At 42.5% G+C, this 26,052-nt stretch overlaps 1 protein-coding gene across 2 annotated transcripts in view; it reads left to right on the forward strand.

Moving 5' to 3' along the window:
• Positions 1-26,052, forward strand: part of BRF1 (BRF1 RNA polymerase III transcription initiation factor subunit) — a 230,182-nt gene that overhangs the window by 12,278 nt on the left and 191,852 nt on the right. For both annotated transcript variants that reach the window (XR_004645421.1, XM_034767834.1), the window contains exon 2: positions 10,533-10,613. Coding sequence is in view for 1 of the 2 variants with exons in the window: in XM_034767834.1 (XP_034623725.1) it covers positions 10,533-10,613 (81 nt within the window). In the remaining variant the exon portion in view is untranslated. The remainder of the gene's footprint in view (positions 1-10,532; positions 10,614-26,052) is intronic.

Genomic DNA, 26,052 nt, shown 5'->3' on the forward strand with positions numbered 1-26,052 from the left:
GTTAATTATGCCTTGGACTTTGTCTTTTATTTTGGGATAGAAAATAATTTTAAGTATGAAACTTCTTAGTAGAAGTAGTCTGTGTGTAAAATCTGAAATTCTAACTAGAAAACTAATTAAAGAAATACATAAAAAATCCATGTTAGCAATTTAAGACTAGAAAATGGGGAGGAAAGTAAAGAACTAGCAATATGCAAATTAATAAATCTGCTTTAAATTATCGAGCAGTTTTATTTAAATTATTTTTCTTAAAAAAAATCACGATTTTTATCCACCATGATAAGTAGGCAAAATGCAGAAGTACATTGCTCGCTATGGAGACAGTTATGATAATTGGCAGAATAAAATGTTTTGTATTGATATTAACTTTATTTTTGTCCATGGCAAAGTACCCCACCAGTGTTGCTAAAGGTTTGTGTTGTGTTACTATGTTTATAGAAGTCAAGAATCAGTGTTATTAATTTAAGCCATTAATTGTTCACAAGTTTTCCCATCTCCCAATGCACCTCAATCCTGACCTCTCACTCTTGAGTCGATTCTACAGCTTTTTTATTTTTATTTTACCTGATGTGCAAAACGGTGTACAAGGATAGTACTACCAAAATTGCTGTTCTTTGTGATCCGGGTCCCCAGAGGTGAAAGGCTAGTACACAGACTGACACCATGTAATATTAACTTTGAGCCATAAAAGCGGTGAGGCCACAGTTAAGGTTCCAAAACAGAGGGAGATGTGGGTTAGGAGTGTATTGGATTGTAGAGTTGCAAGGTGTCCGGTTTTCGACCAGAACACCCGGTCAAAAAGGGACCCCGGCAGCCCCAGTCAGTACTGCTGACTGGGCTGTTAAAAGTCTGGTCAACAGCGCAGCGCGGGTCTGGGGCTATGGCAGGCTCCCTGCCTGCCCTAGCTCCATGTGGTTTCCAGAAGCAGCCGCCAGATCCTTGTGGATCCTAGGCGCATCGGCGGCCAGGGAGGCTCCGCACGCTGCCCCCGCCCAAGTGTCGATTCTGCAGCTCCCATTGGCTGGGAACCATGATCAATGGGAGCTGCAGGGCACTTGTGGGCACGAGGGTAGCACGCAGAGCCTTCGTGGCTGCCCATGCGCCTAGGGTCTGAAGGGACCTAGCGGCCGCTTCTTGGGAACGTATAGCACGGTAAGTACCGCTGGGACCCTGCACCTCAACTTTCTGCCCCTGTCCTGAGCTGCCTTCTGCACTGCAACCCCCTGCCCAAGCCTGTAGTCCCCTCCCACACCCAAACTCCCTCCTGGAGCCCACACTCCCACCCCAACCCCCTGCCCCAGCTTGGAGCTTCCCTCCCTTCACCCCAGAGCCTGCACCTTCAACCGGAGTCCACACCCCGTCCCCCACTCTGAACCCCTTGGCCCCAGTCTGGAGCCCCCTCCTGCACCCCAAACCCCTTATTTCTGGCTCCACCCAGAGCCTGCACCCCCAACTCAGAGCCCATACTCCCCTCCTGCACCCAAGTCCCCTGCCCCAGCTTGGTGAAAGTGAGTGAGGGTGGGGGAGAGCGAGCCATGGCGGGAGGGAGGAAGGAGTGAGCGGGGGCGTGGCCTCGGGGAAGGGGTTTTTGGTTTTGTGCTATTAGAAAGTTGGCAACCCTACTGGATTGGCAGACCCTTATTGGGCAGTTTGAACAACACATGCCCATATTTTGCCTGGCTTTAGCCAGATCTGTTAGTTTTTCACTTTCCTGAGTACCAAATTCATCCAGAGATATAATGGTGGTGATAGAAGGAGAGAGCAAAGACTCTATTTATTCTTATGGTATCGAGGTATCTGTCTGGGACATAAGTAAAAAATGCAAGTTTTAGAAACTTATGAATAATTTTCCCTTTATGCTTATCTCCTGGATTCCTCAAGGTGGCAATCTTGCATCAGACTTAGTGGGTGATTCTTCCTGGCAGCGCATGTCTTCCTGTATGTCCTATCTTTATGACAGCAACAAATGCTTGCTTGAAGTACTGCAGAGTATATTGTTGGCAGCTATGAAAATGCTGAATCCTTCACATTGTGTTAGATCCACATTGATTTTTGTATGATGATCAGACTGGAAAATTGTGGAAAGAGGGCAGTATATTTATCCCTGTGGTGGGGTGGTTTTGAAAGTGAGCTGATCTTTTTGAGGGGTCGGATGCAGCTAGAGTGGTCTAGACTGGAAAACATGTCTCTGCTGAGTTTATTCATCGTAAGCATTTTAGTAGATTACAGTGTGTGAAGATCTGTTCACTTGTCTGTAAAACTGGCCGATGGGAGAATATAAGAACAGAAGTCTTTCATTTATAGATTTTGATTAAAGATTTCTGTGCAGTCAAAACTATTAAATCCTCAGCTGTTGCAGACGTGAATTGCAATGGAACATTGACCTACACTGCTTTTGGGTTTCATGGTCTAACTTTAATGGAAAGCTCATTAATTTTGTATATTAAGTCTCCCAGTCTCGTTAGTAAAAGCCCTGGGTTATGAACACTTGATTTGGTACATTCTGTATTCTTCACAAGTTTTATTCTGTATCTGCAGAGAGAGGATATTAAAATATAGCTTTTTTTCCTAGTTTTTAGTAGAGTGTTTTCTTTCATAAAAGTACAGTGCTGGCCATGTGTTAACTATAGTGGTCCCATCAAGCAACAGCTACTCTGTAGTTAAAGCTACAAGAAAGCCTCCATTATAACCCCCTCTTTTCACTAACTCATTAATTTTGAAAAATGAATGTTTTGGCTGAAACTGTGTAGACTGTACGTGGTCCTTCTTTGACCACACATGGGTGGAGAGATAGGCAAGAAACACTGCTTGCTCCCACCCCCATTTTTGTCCCCCTTGGGTTGCCATGCTGGGCCACTCTCAATAGCCCCAGAATGCATAGACTGCTTGCTCCTGTTGCTCCTTGGGGAGCATGATGCTGAAAAGGTTGGAGGGAAGAATTAGAGGCATGGCTGTCTGTGGAGTAAGGGCAGGTGTCTTGGGGTATTCTGGCCCATCCCAACAGCATGTGCAAAATGTGCATCTGATTGCATGCAGGGAGTGGCCTGAGGAAAGATTTTTGCCTGCAGTACAATTCCTAAATGCTTCTGGGACGCTGCATCTCCACACACTTCCCTTTACCTAGCATTCGTAGCTAACCATCACAGACTAACCCTGAACCTGGGAAGAGAGGAAGGTTTTGATTTAATAAAGCTGAGAGTTTGAATGATACTGGGAATATTTAGTAGATGACTTCATAGAGTTGTGAAGTGCTCATTTCAGAAGAGATGTGTTGCACAGAGTGATGGAAGTACTCACAGGGGACTTGCCCAGGCTGCAGCCCTCTCTTGTGGAGTTCCTAAGTTCTGCAGGGCTGCATCTGCACTCCATAGATCAAGGAACATAACAGGCTCTGCTTGTAAGCCCCGAAATAGCTCTGGGTTATATTTCTGGTAAATCTTGGAAATTAAAATTTTAAAACAAACAAAGAAAAGAGTTTGTTAGTTCATTGTTAAAGCTGCATAGTTAAAAATTGAAAAGAGTCAAGAAATATAAAAATTAGAATTAAAATAGAATGTTAATTTGGCCTTGTGTAGTGGTTGCTATTTTTATGAGCTTAATATTATTGTTGGTCTTTAAGTGTATGCCATAAACATACAGCATTTGCAGTATGGCTGAGTTTACTGACTTTTTGTGGAGTTTTTAACTATCCAGCTGCAACACTGCATTATTTTTGTTATTTAGTCTATGAAGATGGTTAGTGAAACTTTATGCAGTTTAGTTGATAGTAAAATTAGACTTTACATTTAAACCGTATGAGCACATAACTATTTTTCTACCTATGTTCAAAGCCAAATTCTTCAGATACGTGTGGTGTTCCCATTTCAGCTCAGTAGGAGCTGGGCATATCATCACATATAAAAGAAGTGACCTTTATATACAATGTGTATATCTTGATGTGTAACACAAGATGGGGAAGCTTTAAAGGAAGAGAAAGAGGTGAAATTTCTGCATAACTGGTAGTAACTGGGGAAATATAATTACCCAGAATCGACTGGAAAAGTAATCTGGCAAAACACAAAATTGCCAATAAGTTCTTGGGACAGCTTTTTGTTTCAGAAAGTGGAAGAACCAGGTCATTTTAGACTTGATTCTGACCAGCATGGAGGAATTGGTTGTGAAGCTGAGAGTGGGAAGGCAGTTGAGGTGACAGTGACCATGGATTCATAGATTTAATGATTCTAAGGAAAGGAAAGCGTGAGAGCAACAGAATAAGGAAAATGGACTTCAAAAAAGCAGAGTTTAATAAATTCAGAGAACTGGCAGATAGATTTTCCTCCCATGAGACTTTAAGGGAGAAAGAAGCTCAGGAGATCTGACAGTTTCTCAAGGAGACAATATTAACGCACAACAGCCAACTATTCCAATATGAAGGAAAGATAGGAAAAATGGTAAGAGCAATATGGCTCCATGCATAGGCGCTGACTCCGTGAGTGCTCCGGGGCTGAAGCACCCATGGGGAAAAATTAGTGGTTGCTCTGCACCCACTGGCAGCCAAGCTCCCCTCCTCCTCCTCCCCTGAGCGTGCCATGTCCCTGCTCCTCCACCTACCTCCCAGCGCTTCCCGCCCGGCCGCTTGGTGGCGTTCGCACGCTCCGGGGAGGCGGGGGAGGGGCAGAGTGGGAATGTGGCGCACTCAGGGGAGGAGGCGGGGATTTGGGAAAGGAATTGGAATAGGGGCGGGGAGGCGGTTGGAATGGGGGCGGGGCCTCATGGAAGGGGTGGAGTGGGGGCGGGGGCGAGGGCAGAGGTGGGATCGAGCACCCAGGGGAAAGAGGGGAAGTTGGCGCCTATGGCTCCATGAAGAGCTTTTTAATTACCTGAAAATCAAAAAGGAGTCCTACAAAAAATGGAGACATTAACAAATTGCTAAGGAGTTCAGAAGAATAGCACAAGCATGTAGGGACAAAATCAGAAAGGCTACGGGACAAAATGAGTTAGTCCTAGCAAGGAACATAAATTGTCTTTTAAATACACTAGAAGCAAAAGAAAGATGGAGGAAGGTGAAGGTCTTCTACTTAGTGGGGAAGGAGAGCTAATAACTGATGGCATCAAGAAGAATGAGTTTTGGGGTCCTTTTTGAGTTCTTTATTGTAGGTGGTGTCCAGAGACTTGTTTGTTTGCGTCATTGACAGTCATCATAATTAAGGACTACAATAGCGCCCCCTTTGTCAGCTAGTTTGATCACTATCTGGTGTTTGGATTTCAGGGACTGTATAGCTGTCCTCTCAGTGGTAGAGAGATTGTGGTGGAAGTATTCTTTATTGAGGATTTCAGCGTCTGTTTTTTAACCTCCTGAAACAATCAATGTAATCATCCAATGTGTGGTTTCATCCACTGAGGCATGTCCCGTCAGATGATTCTTTTTTCTTATGTCTGTCGGTGGGATATAGTAGTTGTGGGTGGTGTCATCTTTGTTGTGAAAAATTCTTTGAGGTGGAGTCGGTGGAAGAATTTTTCTAGGTTTCTACATGTTAGTATGATACCTGGTTCTGTGATGGGACAGAAGTTTGGTCACTTGGAAAGTACAGACCCTTCAGTTCTTGTTTGGGGTAGTCTTGATGGATTGATGATGATGTGGTGTCATGTGATAGCCATGTGGCAGGTCATGGTGTAGTTGTTTCTCCTGGAAGTGGTGGTCTATTGGTTGTAGAGTTGTTTCAATTGGTTCCACTTTGTTGTTTTTTTTTTGCCAGAGGTGCATATTTTTTAGCACCACTCTAATTTTATTTTCGTGAAAACTTTCTTAGCAACAAGGAATGAGAAGGTAGAAAAAGCATAAAATGTGAGAAGCATAATTGTTTCTATGCTGTTAGTCCTAATAGGTTAAGTGTTTCACATATGTTAGTGGATAGGAAGATCATCTTTTATGTCTAAATTACAAGTTCGAATCCCAGTTGATGTTGGTAGTAACTGAAAGTCCTTATCTACCTGCTGTGCCGGTTTGGCTTATGCAAAACTGGACCATTTCCTAGTAGATGGGTTTCAATGTCAAGGGGATTATAATACTCTTTTTTTTTTTTTTTCTGATCTTTTGTCTGGTATATTTAGACAGTAAGATTTTGGGGGAGGGACTGTTTCTTAGTGTGTGTGTGTATGTATGTATGTATACACATCCTAGCACATCTTGACTGGGGCCTCTAGATATTATCATAATACAAATAATTAATATTAGAATATTTTCCATTACACATTATTTGGTCTAAGAATACCTTATTTTATTTTCAACTCTCCTAGGCTCTAGCTGTATCTCAAACACTTATATATGTTCTTAACTTTACTCACCTGAATTGTTCAGTTGAATTCAACAGGACTACTCACCTACTTAATTTAAGCATTAGTGTAAGTGTTTGCAGGATAAGGGCCTTAGTTTTTTGCTGTTCTTTAAAAGAGAAAAATGATAGTAATATATACTACCAGCATGAGCCAATCTTGAAATGCATGTTGGTAGTTAGACCTCTTGATACTAAATTAAATCTTTGTGCACTTCTCTAGAACAGTGGTTCTCAACCAGGGGTATGCGTACCCCTAGAGGTACGCAAAAGTCTTCCACAGGGTACATCAACTCATCTAGATATTTGCCTCGTTTTATAACAGGCTACATAAAAAGAACTAGTGAAGTCAGTACAAACTAAAATTTCATACAGACAATGACTTGTTTATACTACTCTATATATTATACATTGAAATGTAAGTACAATATTTATATTCCAATTGATTTATTTTATAATTATATGGTAACAGTGAGAAAGTAAGCCATTTTTCAGTGATAATGTGCTGTGACACTTCTGTGTTTTTATGTCTGATTTTGTAAGCAAGTAGTTTTTAAGTGAGATGAAACTTGGGGGTATGCAAGACAAATCAGACTCCTGAAAGGGGTACAGTGGTCTGGAAAGGTTGAGAACCACTGCTGTAGAACACTCTGCTTTGGAAAGCCCTGTCTTTTATAGCTAATCAGTTTGTCATAGAGCATTTAAGGATTTGGCCATTTTGTATATATGGGAATGGAGAGATGATGTATTATCTTCCACAGCAGTCTGAGATGGAGGGAACAGTGAGGTTAGACACACACACATTGGGAGTCAGAGGCCATGGTGAGTGTTTTGGTTCCTTAATGAGGATTGTGAGCTGTAACATTTAAACTGTGGAGCCTCCACATCTAGAGCCTTTGAAGTATTTGGCTGAAAGGAGCTCCTTAAAGAAGGGGCCGTTGAAGTTGGTTTGTCACCATGGTGAGTGGAGAGTATTGAAAACCTGACCAGATTCAAAGGGTTGTATACCCTTGTATGGAAAATCAAGCTTAAAAGTGTTGACCAGAAAGCTTTCATAGGAATGTGTTGTCTAACTTTTTGTCTTCTCTTTTGTGCATCTTTCCAACTAATTTAATTTAAGCATTTAAGAGTGGGCACTATCCCAGCAAGTCAGTAGCAGTGCAGCATATTTCCATGTGGCTGGAACAATCGGGGATCCAAGTTCAGTTCTTCACTTCTTGAATTTACATTATTGTGGAGGTATCGTACTCAGCCCGTGTGTGGGAGAGAATGCCTGGAATTATTTCCAGATGATATGTAAAGGAGGGAAGTATCTCACTAGCTAGAGTCTCATTGTAGAGAGGTGTTTGGCTCTAGAGAGTGTCTTGTACAGCTGTACTCATATGGAAGAATGTAGTTCCATTAATTTTGGAGGAATGGGGGGGGGTTTGATAGGAACATGATATCGTCTCCTTTTCTCACCCTAAAGAGAGGACTATTGGAGTCCAAAATATTCTTCAGATAATTAACTACTTAACAGCATACATATTCAGTACTACAGGTTTTAGCATTTTGGTCTGATTTGCTGTTAAAGTTGATATTTTCCAAGTTTTTTTCTTGAGGTAACTGTGATGTGTCAGTCCATATTCTTTCTGAAAATATGCTTATGATATGAATATGACATAACTCAGATATATCTTATGCAAGATGGCTCACGTGAGAGATAATTAGAAAGGTTATGATTTCTTGAATGCGATTATCCAATCTGTATGCCTGCATCATTTCTGTATCTGAAGTTAGGAATATTGACTATGTATCTGTATTTCAACTATGCTGCTTTGGGTGGCTCCCACTGCGAACACTTCGGGTACAACAATGGAAAAGCCAGACAGGGCTCATGGCCCATCAATGAGGACAATGGTCTGTGAAAAGCTTGGCCTTCCTGTGGATGCTCCATACTGCCACTGACTTATGGACGCTGTGATCCTACAGAGACAGGTAGTCTTGTCACCTGATGATACTAAAACATTGTCTGTGACTTCTTGTAACTTTCCACTGTAAGGGAAGGGTGGCCAAGTTTTGTGAAACAAAGAATTCCTGCCTTATGTAAATCCTATTTAAGGGTGGAGAGGAAAGCAAACAAGACTCCTCCTCTCCATGGCCTGTCTGCCCAAGAAGAAAAACTGCAAAAGGGAAGGCTAGAGGAGAGTCCAGACTGAGACAGGAGTTAGGTCTGAAAAGGAATATAACTGGAACTCTGAACCACAGAAATTTTGCAAACTGCTTGCAACAATATCTAGGGTGAGAAATACTGTTTGTAACCAATTTCTTTAGTGAAACTAGCGTACTTTGCGTGCTTGATTTCATTTGTTTAGTAATCTGCTTTATTCTGTTTGTTACCCCTTTTACTACTTAAAATCTGTCTTTTTATAGTTAATAAAATTTGGTTTGTTTATTATTAAACCCAGTTTCTGTAATTTTAACTGCGGGGGGGCGGGGGGGGCAAGAAGTGTGCACACCTCTCTCCACATTGAGGGAGGGGGCAAATTTCATAATATATTGTTGGTTCTGCACTCCAAGGGAGGTGGACATGGGAGTGCTGGAGCAAGTCCCTTAAACTGAGTCTTCCCAGAGCTGATCTGTAGCTGGGTGTGGCCCTGCTGGGGTGTGTGTGTGTGTGTGTTAGAGGAGGCTTTAAGAGCCTGGCTCAGCAAGACAGGTTAAAGGGAGCCCATGCTGGCGGAACAGGTAGACTCAGTGGTATCTCGGCACATCAGGTGGTTTCCCAAGAGGTCCAACTTGTCACATTAACCTTATGGTTATTTTTGAAAAAATCATCTTTTGTGAAACAATCCAATTGTTCATCACTAATAGTTTAGGGGCCAGTTGTGCAACCCTTACTTTTGTGAATATTCTTGTTGATTTCAAGTAGCCTGCTCACACTAAAGTCACTCAGTGAAGCAACTGTCCCTTAGGGTATGCTAGTTTAGCAAGGTAAGAGTGAATCTGAGGGCATGTCTACACTTAGCTGGGATTGACACTGCTGCGATTGAAGCACTGGGGGTCGATTTAGCGGGTCTAGTGAAGACCCGCTAAATCAGGGGTCGGCAGCCTTTCAGAAGTGGTGTGCCGAGTCTTCATTTATTCACTCTAATTTAAGGTTTCGCATGCCAGTAATAATTTTAACATTTGTAGAAGGTCTCTTTCTATAAGTCTATAATATATAACTAAACTATTGTATGTTAAGTAAATAAGGTTTTAAAAATATTTAAGAAGCTTCATTTAAAATTAAATTAAAATGCAGAGGCCCCCCCACCCAGACTGGTGGCCAGGACCCAGGCAGTTTGAGTGCCATTGAAAATCAGCTTGTGTGCCGCCTTTGCCACGCGTGCCATAGGTTGCCTACCCCTGCGCTAAATCAACCGCAGATTGCTCTCCTGTCGACTCTGGTACTCTACCGGAATGAGAAGAGTAAGGTAAGTCAATGGGAGAGCATCTCCCATCGACGCAGCGCGATGTAGACACCTCAGTAAGTTGACCTAACCTACGTCGACTCCAGCTATGTTATTCATGTAGCTGGAGTTGCATAACTTAGGTCGACTTACCCCGGTAGTGTAGACAAGGCCTCCAACTCTGCTGAGATTTGTTACTTTCTAACCTTCCATCTCATTTTTTAATACTTGATTGCTTCATCGACTCCACATTTTAGACACACAATTCTGTAACCCAATCTACAGTATGTGTGCTTGACTTGTATTGCAGCTGTTTCAATGTACAAGGTGTGTAAATACTAGCCTTAACACAGAACCTTTTGCACACTGACCACATTTTCTGTTCTGTAATGTAGATGTTTAGCTATTAAAATTCAGTATTTAATGTTTCTCAAACTATAAATGAGCAATTGTTCTGTGGTTTACTGCGAGAAAGATTTTACAATTGAGGGCTAGATTATGACTTAATGTTCTTTCTGGAGTAAGGGGCGGCACATTGTTACACTAGCTAACCTTGGAATAGCCCAGGCGAGAGATTGTGGAGAAAAACTCAGTGCAATTTATTCTATGTGCTATGCCTTTCACCCCTCAAATCCCTATGTTACCACCCTTACCAGACCATAATTTTGACCCATCATACATTGTAAAAGTATTGAATGAAAGAGATGCATTGTAAGATCTATTTTAATGCTTTAGTTGTATCTGATAATTGTTACTTTTTGTCGTCCCCGTTTCCCCCCCCCCCCCATAGGTGCCGGTAAAACACCATCATTAGGAGGAGGATTCCATGTCAATTTGGGAAAGGAATCGCGCGCACAGACTCTCCAGAATGGTACTTGCAAACTTTAGTCTTGTTGTTGTATGATTTTTAGCTCAACATAAATGTGATTCCAAAGAAGATGGATCTAGACTGTTCTCAGTGGTAGCAGATGACAGAACAAGGAGTAATGGTCTCAAGTTGCAGTGGGGGAGGTTTAGGTTGGATATTAGGAAAAACTTTTTCACTAGCAGGGTGGTGAAGCACTGGAGTGGGTTACCTAGGGAGCTGGTGGAATCTCCTTCCTTAGAGGTTTTTAAGGTCAGGCTTGACAATGGCTGGGATGATTTAATTGGGGATTGGTCCTGCTTTGAGCAGGGGGTTGGACTAGATGACCTCCTGAGGTCCCTTCCAACCCTGATATTCTATGATTGATGTTTAATATTTAGTTTTGAAAGTGACCTCAAACCCTTGCATAACTATTTTCAGTAGAGTAGACAAGTCTGTAATTCTCCCTACTGCTGATTTTACATTGTGCTCTTGTTGGATTATTATAAATCTGCCTTATGAGATCATATAGTTGTTGGATAAATGATAATGGCACTTGACAGTATTTTAAAAGGGCTTTTTCAAGGTTGGCAGTTCCACTGTACTTTTTATTAGCAGATAGCGTACTGTACCTTTTTATCATCTTATCAATTTGCAAAGTTCTTGAAGTGCTTTATGCACATTTATTTCGAAGCATAAGTGTTCCACTGCTTTTATTTTCATACAGTTTTAAATTAAGACTTATTCAGATATACCTACAATAAAAAACTGTAATTGGGGAGGTGAGGGAGAAGAAATTAATTTCAAGCTTCCAAAGAGGGTATAAATAAGGGAAAAGGTATTCAAGCCTAAAAACACAATGTTTGCATGGTATACATTTTAATGTCGTTTGTATAACTGAAAATTACCCTTTTGAATTTTTTAATCAATGAAAGAGGTTTTAATTTAGAAATGGAATAATCTTCCAGTTTTAGATGTTGTTACTTTTTATCCACAGATATACATTGCCATTTGTTGGCTAATTAACAGTGTTGCCTTATGTTCTTGAAGTGACAGCTGATTGATTTTTGTCACATTAAAGACTCTCAAAAGGTGATATAGGTGGGCGTCCATCAATATCTTACCAATCATCCTAATTTCTTACAGCATATTTTAAAATAAATGATGTTTTTCCTGAGTAGAGGCTTTCACACATACAAGTCTAGAAAAGGAAATCTTGGTTGCCAAAATTGTGCCTGCATACAAACAAGGAGGATAACACTGATCTGCACAAATAAATAATTGTAGAGTAATTTGATATAGGGCCAGATTACGTTACCCTTATTCATGTTGAATAGTACCATACACCATGTTAGTGGGGCTAAGAGTGGAGTAAAGTGCTACTCAATGTGAGCAACAATATCAGAATTTGGCCCAAAATTACATGATCTCCTCATGAGACTTTGAAAATTCTATCAATAAGTGAAGTTTAATTACATGAAGGAATGAACCTTAACTAAAAATTAATTCTGGACAGATATTTAAGTTTTAAACAAAGTGGCTGTTACGTACGACTATCTACTTCACAATATCAGAGGGGTAGCCGTGTTAGTCTGGATCTGTAAAAGCAGCAAAGAGTCCTGTGGCACCTTATAGACTAACAAACGTATTCAAGCATGAGCTTTCGTGGGTGAATACCCACTTCGTCGGATGCACCCACGAAAACTCATGCTCTAATACATTTGTTAGTCTATAAGATGCCACAGGACTCTTTGCTGCTACTTCACAATATTTGTAACGCTAACTTTAGAAAAGTAAAATATTGAAAAAAATATTATTATTTGAATATACTAGCCTCCTCTTTTTCGGGAGTCCTTAAAACCTAGAAAGTACCTTCTATTTTTCAGTTACTCTCTGAGGCTGTGTTGTGCTGAGCAGAACTGGATGTTGCTCTCTGGAATTTGACAATGTAGCTCCTGAATTGGATGAAAGGTTTGCTTGAGAATAATGCTGAGCTGTGTGTGTTTTGGCCACTTGTGTGATGAACCTCTTCACTATGAGTAGGGCCCTACCAAATTCACTGTCCATTTTGGTCAATGTCACGGTCATAGGATTTTAAAAATAGTAAATTTAATGATTTCAGCTACTTAAATCTGAAATTTCACGGTGTTGTAATTGTAGGGGTCCTGATCCAAAAAGGAGTTGGGGGGGGGGTAACAAAGTTATTGTGGCAGAGGAGTTGCGGTACTGTTACCCTTACTTCTGCACTGCTGCTGACGCTAGCGCTGCCTTCAGAGCTGGGCCGTTGGAGAGGGACGGCTCCTGGCCGGGAGCCCAGCTCTGAAGGCAGAGCCGCCGCCAGCAGCTGCACAGAAGTAAGGATGGAATGGTATGGTATTGTCACCGTTACTTCTGTGCTGCTGGCTTCAGTCAGCAGCTGCCACTGTCCAGCCACCCCGCTCTGAAGACAGCAGCTCAGAAATAAGGGTGGCATGGTATGGTATTTTGACACCCTCCCTTCTGCGCTGCTGCTGGCAGGACGCAGCCTTAAGAGCTGGGCGCCCAGACAACAGCTGCCGCTTCCCTGCCGCCCAGCTCTGAAGGCAGTGCAGAAGTAAGGGTGGCAATACCGCGACCCCCATAAAATAACCTTGTGTCCCCCCTTTGGGTCCGGACCCCCAATTTGAGAAACGCTAGTCTCCCTGTGCAATCTGTATCGTATAGGGTAAAAGTACACAAAAGACTAGATTTCACGGGGGTGGGGGAGAGGGAGAGAGACCAGATTTCGCGGTCTGTGACTTGTTTTTCATAGCCGTGAATTTGGTAGGGCCGTAACTATGATCCTCCCTGTTTTGTGCCAAGTAATTATAGGTTTCAGAGTAGCAGCTGTGTTAGTCTGTATCCGCAAAAAGAACAGGAGTACTTGTGGCACCTTAGAGACTAATAAATTTGAGCATAAGCTTTCCGAAGAAGTGGGCTGTAGCCCAAGAAAGCTTATGCTCAAATAAAATTGTTAGTCTCTAAGGTGCCACAAGTACTCCTGTTCTTTTTTCAAGTAATTATAGTTACCTAAACTGAAACTTTCTTTCAGATAGTTTTACAGCAGTCAATATTTTGCTCTGAGGTTATCCATGGTCTCCTTAACTCCACTCCATCACGTGTATCCTCCTTTATTCAAGAAAAAGGAATTTGGACTCAATTCTCTGTAGCAAGTTTGCATCTGCCTAGCTGCCAATATGTCTGTGAGAAACTCCTTCTCGGTGTGCACAGCAGTGTGCTTGCTAAGACACTACAAGAACAGTCTGTAGTCCACATATAGCTATCCTGGTTGGTAAGGCCCTTCTTTTTGCTTCTGCATAAGGAGGAGGTTGGCTGGTGTATATTAAGTTTTGCAGGGTCCATAATGACAAACTGAGCTATGGGAGCAAAGTTATAAAATCTCTCCCTGTCAGCATGTGCCCTTAGTCATGATTTTATCATTGCATCTACACGTATAATGGAGTGGCCTAATTATTTACATTACCTTGCATTTTTTAAAGGAAAGTGTGGTGAATGTTCATTGCCTAGAAAATATGAAGTCATTGGTACATAACTTTTAAAAAAAGCACAGTGTTCTTGTCGTTGGGTGCTATAGTTTGTTAATTTGAAGAAGAAATATTAAATAGATGTGTAGTAATTGAGTTGTGCACTCATCCCATAAAGTTTGCATTTGTGAAGTTTATCTAGTTGCAAATAGTCTGGTGAAATAAGCTGATATTGAGATTGCTACAGAAGCAGGAATTTTTTCTTTAATTATTTCAAATACACTTCTACCCTGATATAATGCGACCCGATATAACACGAATTCAGATATAATGCGGTAAAGCTGTGCTCCGGGGGGGCGAAGCTGCGCACTCCGGTGGATCAAAGTAAGTTTGATATAATGCGGTTTCACCTATAACGCGGTAAGATAACCGAGGACAGCGTTATATCGAGGTAGAGGTGTACCCCCTAGGAGATGGATTTGTTCCTACACACTGGTGTTTCTCCATTAATGGATGTGTACTTCTGTTTTTAATAGTGTAAATACTCAATTTTTTCTTTCTGGTTCTGCTCTGTAAGAATGCTGCCAGGGAGAAGATGAGTCCATGGGAAGCAGAGACAGGTTGTGGAACTCAAGGAATTCTAAAGGTTGTCACCTAATGTATTCTAGAGCAGCTAGGAAGAATGACGGAGGCTGTGTGTAGTCTGAGAATTCTGGCATGACTGCTCTGGCGAAAATACTGTATGTTCTACATAATGTAGGGAAAAATCCAGCAATAGGACAGCAGCCTGCTAAAAACAGAAACTGATGCTGGGCCAAATTCATCTTTGCTGTCAATACCTGTATGTGGTAACTGGTGGCTCTTCAAAGCCCCCAAATGGAAGAACAAAGGAGTGAAATATCAAACACATGCTATTTAGCAGTTCTGGGCTTTTCCTGCAATATTTTTTGATTTGTTTGTTTTATATAGCTTCCAAACAAAGGTCTCGGCCTGAAAAGTTTAGACTCAGTTGTATGTAGAGTAGACAGAGTTAACTTCCCACAGTTCCTGCTGTGATATCCCCCAAGAACTCGGAAGGTATCTCTTGAGGACTTTCCTTGATTTCAGTTGGGGGGGGAGGGATAGCTCAGTCGTTTGAGCATTGGCCTGCTAAACCTAGAGTTGTTAGTTCAATTCTTGTGGGGGCCATTTAGGGATTTGGGGAGAAAAAACAAAACAACAAAAAAACTTGTCAGGGACAGTACTTGGTCCTGCTAGTGAAGGCAGGGGACTGGGCTCAGTGACCTTCAAGGTCCCTTCCAGTTCTATGAGATAGGTATATCTCCATGTATTATTATTATCGTGCCTTAGCTGCTTGTTTTCTTGCTATTTTTAACAGTAGTTCATGGTGGTTCATATCTTCTGGCTGTTTTTGATGAGCCAAAAGATACTTGTGTTTATTTACTCAGGAAGTGGCTTTAGTTATAAAACTCCAGTCCTATTTAAATTTGCTAAAATATTAATCCAATGATAGATATGATATTCATTGCCTTTGTCAATATCTGCGTACCAGAGCTTCATTTATAATGTACTTTGCTAATGCACTTAATACCCAGTTACACAAGATCAACAAGTAAGATATATCCTTTCTTATTGGTACTCAGGACCTCAAAAGTGGTTTTTGTTCAAATCTGACATTTATTTTCCAAATCTGCACATCTGTGAGGCGAGAATTGTATCTCAGCATTCGATTAATGGATTTTACATTAGAAGAAATGAAGCCACTTAAATGATGCCATTATCTGCCAAACAGGAATAAGAGCTAGAAATAAAGTATTAATATAATTGCAGTCCAGTTAATTAAACTGGATCAAATGTATTCTACCTTGAGAGGAGGCTCCATCAATAAGATTTTCTTTTTATAAAAAGACAGTGACTTCTTCAATCTGCTGAACTTCTTGAAATCCCTTTTGTGTTGGATGGGCTTGATAGGTACTTACTTATTTACAATAATGAAATTCAGGACTCTTGTCTCTTTAAATCTGATTTTGCAGCACTACACTAGATTATGTAATCTCTCTAAATAGCTGGTTTATTCTTGTTTCCTTGCAGGCAATCTGCTCTTGCTATATCCATATCAGATTCAAGAACAAATTACTTCCAACTATGTCTGTGAGCACTGATGCTTTCATACAGTCTTCAGTGGTCAGAAAGTAGGGGAAATGGGAAAGGTGGTCAATAGCATAATTATGTCTTTAGTTACTTTTAATCTAGGCATAGATACTTGAGTTCCAGTAAACTGAAGTTTGAGGATTGTAGCTAGGTACACTTTTATATTTAATGTAACTTCTGGGCTACTGAAATGTATTTTTACTCCTTTCTTTAAGCCAATAGTTGTTCTGCTTATTCCTGTTATGAATATTAATGTAGGTAATGGATTTTTTTTTGTATTCATGGCTAAACAATAAGGAACTTTTGCAGAAGTTCTCTGAATGCATTTTTGTCTCTCTTCTTTTGTACTTGGAAACTTACTGTTTTGCCGTCACCGGGTCTTGGTGCACCTGGTTTATCTTAAGCATATATAGAGAGCTCTCACTGGTATTCCCCTAAATTCTGCACATCGTCTCACCCACCTACTCTCTTGAGATCCCAAAATAAGATTGGCTTCATAATACATCTGGTAGCATGTGATATACAGTAGGTCAAATTGGATGATCTGGTGCTCCCTTCTGTCCTTAAATTCGGACATAATTCCCCCCCCCCCCCAGCAGGGAAATAGTTAATTGAAATGGGGCAGTTCACATCTGGCAGAGTTATTGTTCAGGCTCTATGTAGACTCAAGCAGACATCTCTATTGGTTTACACTTTTTTCATATTTTGAAGATTCTTTGCTACTGTAAGGATTATACTTACTTAAAAAATAAAATCTGAAGACTGCGATGCAGTTTCCAAAAAAAATAAAAATAAAATAAAATACTGATTTGTTGAGCCAATGTGAGCTGGCCCAGTTTTGACCCCTGAATTGAAGGAACTATTGACAATTCTTTCCTTTTACTCTTTCTTCTCTCCTATTACCTCTTTACTCTCTCTTAGTTCATTATTTGGCTAGAGTAAGATAACAGTTGCCTCAGGGGAAACACCAATCTTAGCTTCTTTCTTGGGAGGCAAATGAAGGGTGAGTTGATTCTAAAGTACTTGCTTGTGAATGTTCTTACTTACAAATACCAAAGTTTAGGTTCCTTTAAAAAAATCTTCTCTTTTAACTTACGAGATATGTGTGTCTCCGTAAGATACAAAACTTAAACTAGAACAATATGTATCACATTTTGAGGAATTCACTGACGGTGAATCTCTTTAAAAAAAAAAAATAGCTTGTAGGTAACTGGAACTTGTGTCTCAAGAAGATCCTTTATATCAAAATAGTATACCTGGTGGGCTAACACTTAAAAAAAAAAACAGCCATTTTATACAGTATCATCATTCAAATCAGATGAATTTAGTCTGGGTTATTCATAAGCCTGATTCTCTTCATAGTTTATATCCTGCCGGAAAGTAGATAACTGCACATAATCCCTCTTCCCCTTCTCACCCCAAAAAATAATCTCTTGTGTTTGTAATCTGTATTTTGTAACAAGCTCCTAAAAGGAAATAATTTTAGCTTTGAAGGGAAAGATTTGTTGAGTGAGTTCAAAAAATAACGGGTAACGTACATTGCTATAATATAAGTTTTCTGTGTGTCTCCAGCTTGATTTTGTTATGAAAATAAAAATCCATGTTTAACACTATTCATATAATTCACTTTAATGTACTGTGGTTAGTAAGTTGTTTCTAGTCAATCAAATGTTCCAGCTCTGTCATTTAGGTTTTATATCCAAGCTGAATGCAATGGTACTTTCTTGTATAATGATAAAATCATTTCTACTTTAAACCATAAAGAAGTTTTTCAGACTAGCCAAACTCCCATTAAATTGATAGCATTTTCCCTTTAGATTATTAGATGTGCACCATGTGTGTTGGCAAATTACTAATAGCAAATGGACTTGGATGAAACTGTACTTAAAAGAACAGTTAACATTAAACTACTCAGCGACTGTAAATGTGAAGTCATGTACTGCATGCAGAGTGCTTAAAATATCCACTTGTTTTATGCAGTGAACTATTATTCAGGGTGGCCATATTATAAGAGATCTTCTAACACATCCTAATGGTTTATGAGTAGACATAGCTAGTGAAGAAGCACTTGTTCAGGATAACGGTAATGTGCTGCATGGCATGATGACTATGATAAGCATTTCTTTAATATGTGTTTGAGATGTGACAGATGACTTTACAGGCAAAGTAACTCATAATTTCTGAGAGAAAAACCTCATCTGTATGTACCACATTCCATAGCAGCCCCTACTTCCTCACTTGATACATTGAAAATGTACTCTCCGTTCACTTCACTGAATGAGCTTGAGGCACTTTAGCTGAATGATATAAGGATGCTTTCACTGGGTTATATCCTGCCATGCCCATTGGCATGTATTGGCCAAAGGCCACTAATACAGGACTAGTGTGATTCTGCTGCATGGAGGAGGACATGGGGAGAGTACACAGTGGACTTCACATTTTACACGCTTCAGAGGTATACTCTGTTGGGCCCCTTTTGTGGCAACATGCAAAGGATTTCTGGAGTGGGATGGGGCCATAGATCTTTGACTATCCATGTCAAATACATGGGCCAAAATGTTTGCTGGATAGGGGTGATGCATCTGCTGCAGAAACTGCAGAGTGACTGATCCCTTTAAGGGGAGATGAGACCTGCCACACCTGTCCCATAATTAATTGCTTCCCAGCCTGAGTGGGTCGGACTAAATCAGGTCAGATGATAGCTTAGTGGTTGGCTGGGCCTTTGTCGGACTGAGATTTGTCTGGGGGTTGGAACCACAGCAACTAGGAACACTGCTGTGGTAGATCCTGAGTCTGAAGGAGGCCTGGTACTGCAGAGCAGCCATCCTGGTGCTTTGTACCGGAGCAAACTGGTGTGGCCAGGGCCGGGGGTCAGCGCTTGGGGTCTGCGCCTGCTGCCGCACAGTTGGGTAGGGGTCAGTGTCCAGGGCCAGCACCCACCGGAGCCTGCTCCTGTGTGACTGGAACTGGAAGGTGGCATCCAAGGCAAACATTTGCTGGAGCCTGGGGTTGGTGCCCGCTGCTGTGTGACGAGGGCTGGGAATCTGCACCCGGGGCTTGCGTCTGAGGCTGAGGATTGGCGCCATGGTCCGCACCTGCCGGAACCCAGGGTTGACATCCAGGAGCAGTGCCCGGGGTCAGCGGCCAGGGCTGGGGGTCGGAGTGCGCGGCAGGGGGTTGGCCGCCACTGGGGTTTGGGGCTGGCGTTTTGGGTCTGCTCCTGCTGCCACACGGCCAGGGCTAAGGGTTGGCATCCAGAGCCAGCACCCACCGGGCCCAAGGCCAGCGCCGGGGATCTGCACCCAGGTCCAGCAGCTGTTGGAGCTCAGGATCGTCACCTGGGGCTGGCACCTGGGGTCAGTGACTAAGGCTGGGGGTTGGAGCCACTGGGGCCAGTGGCCACTGGTGGGATTGGGGGTCTGCACCACATGGCCAGAGCCAGGGATTGGAGGTCCCTCTGCTCAGCCAGGGTTTGGAGGCTGGAGCACTAGTCTGCAGCCAGGCTCCTAATTCCCACCGCCCAACCACCCCAAGGCTGAAGTCCGAGCCCCACTAAGTCCTCCTGCCCCCCCGCCTCACGGTAGAGAACTCACTTTGCTCCTTCACCTGTCTCTGGAGACCTGCAGAGTGGCGCGTCCAGGAGCAACAAGGAGGGAGAGGAAGGGGCTGATACTTTTCTGCGTCCGCCTCTCCCTCCGCCCCCCATAACTCCCCAGGAAGCTGTTATGGCTGCAGGGAAATCCCCTGGTGGCCACATGCGAGAAATGGTGCTCTAGAATAAATTTGCTGGGATTCTACAAGCTGTGGGGAAAGATTCTGTGTCCCATGGAGTATTTATGGGCAAACAGTTTTCTTGATTTGGCTCAGGAGAATTTGACCCACTTCCATTTCTTTTCTATATTCGTTTTGTGGATGGTGAAGATTCTGATTTTGTGTGCTGTCAGTGCAATGTCTTTCAACAGTGTATCGCGATAGAAAAGCAATGAGCTGTATGCCCAAACTACAATGTTTTCCCACAGATAGGAAAAACTTTTTCTTGTCTCTATTGGCAGCCTATGAAGTATAATCTAATTTTTTTGCAGTTTGTGAGCACCGTTGGTCTGAAAAGAATAAGTGTGTTCTCTCATTGACAGAGGTTTGCAGCTGAAATCAGCTCACCCTTTGAGTCAACGGTGGGTTTTTTTACATGTATATTTATATACCACAGTCCTGGTACTTTCAAGCCTTTGCAGTCAGAGTGGAGGAAGGTGATGGTGTGTATTTTTTTTCTGTTTTTTGTTCTAGTCTTTTGGCCTGACTGAACATGGGTGGGAGGCTTTTTAAAAATGTTCTGTTCATTGACTGCTGCTAGCAGATGGACACGTTGCTTGCAGTGCCTCAGGTCTATACACATCTCCCCTCCTTCCTCCAGCTGGGCTGACTGATAATTTAGCCACACAATTTAAAAATGAGAAAGATGAGGAGAAATATCTTGTTCTAATAGGATTTTTGTCACTGCCTTTGTTTTAGATGGGCTGCAGCTTTAGGAAGCACTTTTCCATTTCAAGCTCTCTGAAGAATTTTCAATGTGATATTAAATGCTCTCTGACATTTCATTTTGAACAGCAATGGAGTTTAATAGCCTAACAATATTTCTAAAACAGTTGTTTAAACGTAGACACATTTCTTATACACTTTGAAATGGTTCATTCATTTTGCTTAACTCTTAACCACTTTAAAGGCTGTCACTTTAATAACCTGGGCTTGACTGCCACTAGTTCAGAGATGTCCTTTCTTCAGTACAGAACATAAAACTGTTCTTTAGACAAATGATAAATGAACATTGATATATTAAAGCATTCATAGGAATGCCTAAATTTCTTAAATTGGCTGTTGAGAGCCTTCCCCACTTACCAGCAGAAATTGACTAAACCTAGACTAAAAAGAATTGCTCTTTTTTAGTGGGGTCTCAAGCTGTTACTCTGTTTACTGAGGCGTGCATTTTGATTGACATTTTTCAGATTATTCATGACCAGAATTAAAATCAGCTCTTCTACTCAAATCCCACATTCATAGAGATAATGCACAACAATGTTTTAAAATATTCTTATAGGAAAAGTCACAAGATAGTGCCGTTACACATATTTTTACAACGTTTTGCTAGCATATAAGCAAACATTTAGTCTTGGAAGAAAATGTTGTAGTGGTGCTGGTTCCCTGGTAGTTTATTTGGGAGCTGTGACAAGCAACAAGGGAATTTGCTCTCTCCTTAATCTCTAAGTCAGGAGTCGGCAACCTCTGGTACGCGCCTCACCAGGGTAAGCACCCTGGCGGGCCGGGCCAGTTTGTTTACCTGCCGCATCAGCAGGTTCGGCCGATCGCGGCCCCCGCTGGCCGCAGTTCACCGCTCAAGGCCAATGGGGGCTGCAGGAAGCGGCGTGGACTGAGGGATGTATTGACCGCGGTTTCCCGCCGCCCCCATTGGCCTGGAGCGGCGAATCCCGGCCAGTGGATGCTGTGATTGTCCGAACCTGCTGACGCGGCAGGTAAACTGGCCTGGCCTGCCAGGGTGCTTACTCTGGCGAGCCGCATGCCAGAGGTTTCCAATCCCTGCTCTAAGTCATTTCTTGAGGCAGAGCTGCTGCTCCCTGAGAACTGAGTGGTGGCATTTGATCGAGAGATCTGAAAAGGATTGCCTGTATGCAGGGCTGGCTCCAGGCACCAGCCCAGCAAGCAGGTGCTTGGGGTGGCCCACGGAGAGGGGCGGCACGTCCGGCTCTTCAGTGGTGGGTCCCTCACTCACTCTCGGAGCGAAAGACCAGCCACCGAATTGCTGCCAAAGACTGAAGTGGCGGCGGTAGAGCTGATCGTGGCTTTTTTTTTTTTTTTTTTTTTTTTTCTGCTGCTTGGGGCGGCAAAAACCCTGGAGCCGGCCCTGCCTGTATGCCATTATCTCTGTTCTAGGACTAATGTAATGTGTATTGCACTAGTACTATACCCATACTACACATCAGTGATTTCTTCATTATGAAGTTGATTTACAAGGCCCTTACTTCTTTGCTAAATAGTAGCGGATATAACAGCTGCCTCATACATGTTTGATCAAAGGGACTCAGGCTGAAGATGTATGTATGTATAAATTGGAAGTAACTTTAGAATTATGTTTGCTCTATGGCATTTAGTTTAGGTACACAAGCGTCAGACTTTTGAAGGTAAGATAAATTCCAATTTGCTACAGGAGGAGGCTTCTATAGAAATTCTAAGTCTCTATTGCCTGACTTTTTCTCCCTCTGTTGTTCTCTGTTCAGTGAGCTTATGGCTGTTTCCCCTACTTAGGAAGTCTTTGGACCAGGTAGAAGGATCATACATAGAAAAACCAAGTTCCGTTCAGTTTTCCCCAAAGCTATTCCCTACTTAGTATGAGTTGCCAGGTAGGATGATAGCTCCATTATGTAGAGATCTGGGAGACAAGTTATCTGAGGAAACAAGCTAGTAAGGGGCAGGTTCTGGGAATTGCATTAGGATGGGAAATCATGGGAGCTGTAAATACATTCTTATCAAATGGTGTGGTTTGTTGTTGTCCTTGTACTCAAACACCTGACCCACTTTCAAGCAAACGTGGAGGGAATGGACCATCAATGGACAGAGACTAAGCCTAGAACACTTCAGACAAATGGGTTTAAAAATACAGAAAGTTATGAGTAACTGAAAACAGGGTTATAACTGGTAATGCTCTTGAAAGCTTAAATATTGTCATTGTCATAACCACTCTGGATATGAGAGATTGTTTTAGATTTACACAAATAGAAGTGAGAGCAGTCTACATTTTTCTTTTAATCAAAAATGAATTAATCTGTTATACTTCTTTCTGTCATCAGTTGAACATTGTAACCGTAGGATATGAAATAAAAATCAAATGCTGGCTTGCTTTGAGCGCTCTCTGATGATAAAACATGGATATATTTCATGTTGTTTCAGACTTTCTAGGGTTTTTTTTTTTTTAAGGCATTTTTTGAAATGGAAAGTGCAGCATTTCAAAAATTGATTTTGGTGTATTTTATAAACATGGATTCTCCAGTTTTTGCATTGGTGATTATTGGTTTAAACTGCAGACCAGACACCATAAATAACTAGTAATGATTTGCCCCTCTGCTTTTTGGTAGATCGGCTGAGTAACAAGGAGCTATTACACATCTACAAATGGGGCTGAAATCTCTAACTTCAATGTGAGATGCAGTTGTTCAGCATCTTTGAAAAACAGTCTCACATTTAGGAACCTAAATATGTATTTAGAAGCTTACTTTCAGGCACTCAGGTTTGAAAAGCTTGGCCTATAACTTACGAAAATAAAAAAGATAAAGGTGATTGATTTATATAATCATCACCAGTCAACTGGCAGCATTTTTTTTGGCTAAGAGGCTTCTTCTGAGTTGGAATATAAGAAAAGTGAAGCAATGAGAATCCTTAAAAGGAAAAAAAAATAATTAACAGAGAATACCACAAAGCAAGTTATATAATTATATTCAAATAGGTGATTCCCTAAAGTTCTATTATGTTAATAAGCCTGAATGATTTTCATGATTAATTTGGAGAAAAAGAAAAGGAAGGTTTATACAAATCCTCACATTAAATGCTTCCTTGAGACAATTACCCTGATTCCAGCCCACAAGGTCATAGAGCACAACCTTGGAGCCTCATAATGGTCCTTATAATGCTACCCCAATTCACCCCAGTAAATTGTCTTCCTATATCCCATCCGTTACACTAGACTTTAATAATGGCTATCTCCAATCTGACAATTGTATGAAGATGGGAGCTTTCTCTAATGATATCCAGTATTATATGTTTAATTCAGACAAATTGGTCTCACAACTATCATAGGATTTATTCCCAAAGTAAATTCAGTAAAGGTTCTTCCTTCTGTCCAGCAAAGTCCAGACCTTAGGAGCACTTACAATCTCAGCGCAGAGGAGTCCTCATCTCTGCAATGAGCTCTGGTAGGGGACCACATGGCCATCAATATGTAAATTAACCAAATATTTCTACATATTAGTCATCCTGTCTTTAGCTAGTACCATTTTCAGCAGAAGTCTTCTCCATGCCTTACAGCCCTGGGGAATATGGAGGATAAATAATTTAACTAATTCTGGATATCCATATTTAGAGGATGATCTTGTTCTTCGAGTGCTTGTTCATGTCGATTCCATTCTAGGTGTGTGCGCACCCACATGCACAGTTGTTGGGATTTCTGCCTTAGCGGTATCCATAGGGTTGGCTGGGGCACCCCCTTGAGTGCCGCGCTCATGCGTCTGTATATTAGGCGCTACCAGCCCTATACGCTCTCAGTTCCTTCTTATCGCCTGTGATGGTTGATTGGAGTGCCTTGTCTTGCAGATCGCAAGAGCATTAGTGGTTCTTTATAGCCTTTTCTTCTCTTATCTGTACATAGTTTGTAGGTAGTTAGTTAGCCTTTAGTAGAGTTAGGTTAGTGTACTTAGTCCCGGCTGGGATTTCGTCCCCGAAAGTCATGCTCGACATGCAGCAGGTCGATGCCTATCAGTGATCCCCATGACAGCTGCCTGAAGTGTTTGGGGAATCCCATAGGAAAGATAAGTGTTGGATCTGTAAAAACTTTTGACCTCGAACACAGAAGGAGCGGGATATCGGATGGAGGGCCCTCCTCCTGGAGGCTGCACTTCGCCCTCCACTGTGGACCCTATGCCGAGTACTTTGCCTTTGATGCGGAGCACACCGCCTGCACCAGGCTCCGCCCAGCACCATTCCCCCTCACTGGTGCTGAAGAAATGGCAAAAGAAAAGGAGCCCCCTGGCACTGAAAAACAAGGGAACTTTGGGCAAAGGACCTATGTCAGGCCATGCACCCACTTTGGGGCTTCACAGGGGTACTGCTGAAGTCAGACCCCCAGCCCAGCAAGATCCGATTCCAGGAAATGGCAGGGGTCCCCAGCCTCTTCTAGGGCCATCAGTACCCGAAGCGGTCCCAGTGGCTAAAGACCAAGTGAGCCGACCGGCACCGCAGGTGCCGCACCAGGTGGCGGACTTGGCTAAGACCTCGGCACCGATGGACAAGATGATCATGGTGCAGCCTCATAAGACAGTGGAGAACCCCCAGTCACTGGACCGCAGATCTCCATCTCTGCAACCTCGGACCCCGGCACTTTATCCTGGCTCTCCAAATAGAAGACCCAGGTTCTTGACATGCTCCCCGCCTACTGTGTCATGGGACACAGGAGTCAAAGCACTGGTCTCTATACCGCTGGTACCGGTGAGCTTCTGGCCGCAGGTCACCAAGGCCCTGGCTTCAGGCAGTCTCCCAGACATTGGTCCCCCCCAGGAGGGACCGTTAATTGTCATGGCACCAGTCCCAGTCCCCCCAGTACCGTTCCTCCAGCAGATGTCATTACTCGCCCTTGCCGGTCGTCAACCAGAGTCAGCTGGCAGACTCAGGCTTTAATGGCTCCACTGTGGTTGCCGGAAGGACAGTGGTCTGAGTTGGACCAAGAGTTCAGCCCTTCGCCTCAAAGGGGGGATTCACCACCAATGTAGGAGACTGGTGCAGCACCCGCCACAGCTACATCACAGCAAGGGCAGTGGCCCTCTCAGTGGCCATTTTGGAACCCTTGGGGAGTACCAGTGATGCTGCTCCCATACTTCCACCAGCCCTCCCTGGCTGCCTCGGACAAACCAGCCACGATACTGCAGTTGAAATGCGGTGCCGAATCCGTTGTGGGGGCAGCGCACCGGACCCTGGCATGTAGGGATCTCTCCCTGGACAAGGAAGGGGAACACGCTCCGCCACAGGCGATGCAGTCA

This window comes from Trachemys scripta, chromosome 4 (genome assembly GCF_013100865.1).
Source record: "Trachemys scripta elegans isolate TJP31775 chromosome 4, CAS_Tse_1.0, whole genome shotgun sequence".
NCBI classification, from domain to species: Eukaryota; Metazoa; Chordata; order Testudines; family Emydidae; genus Trachemys; species Trachemys scripta.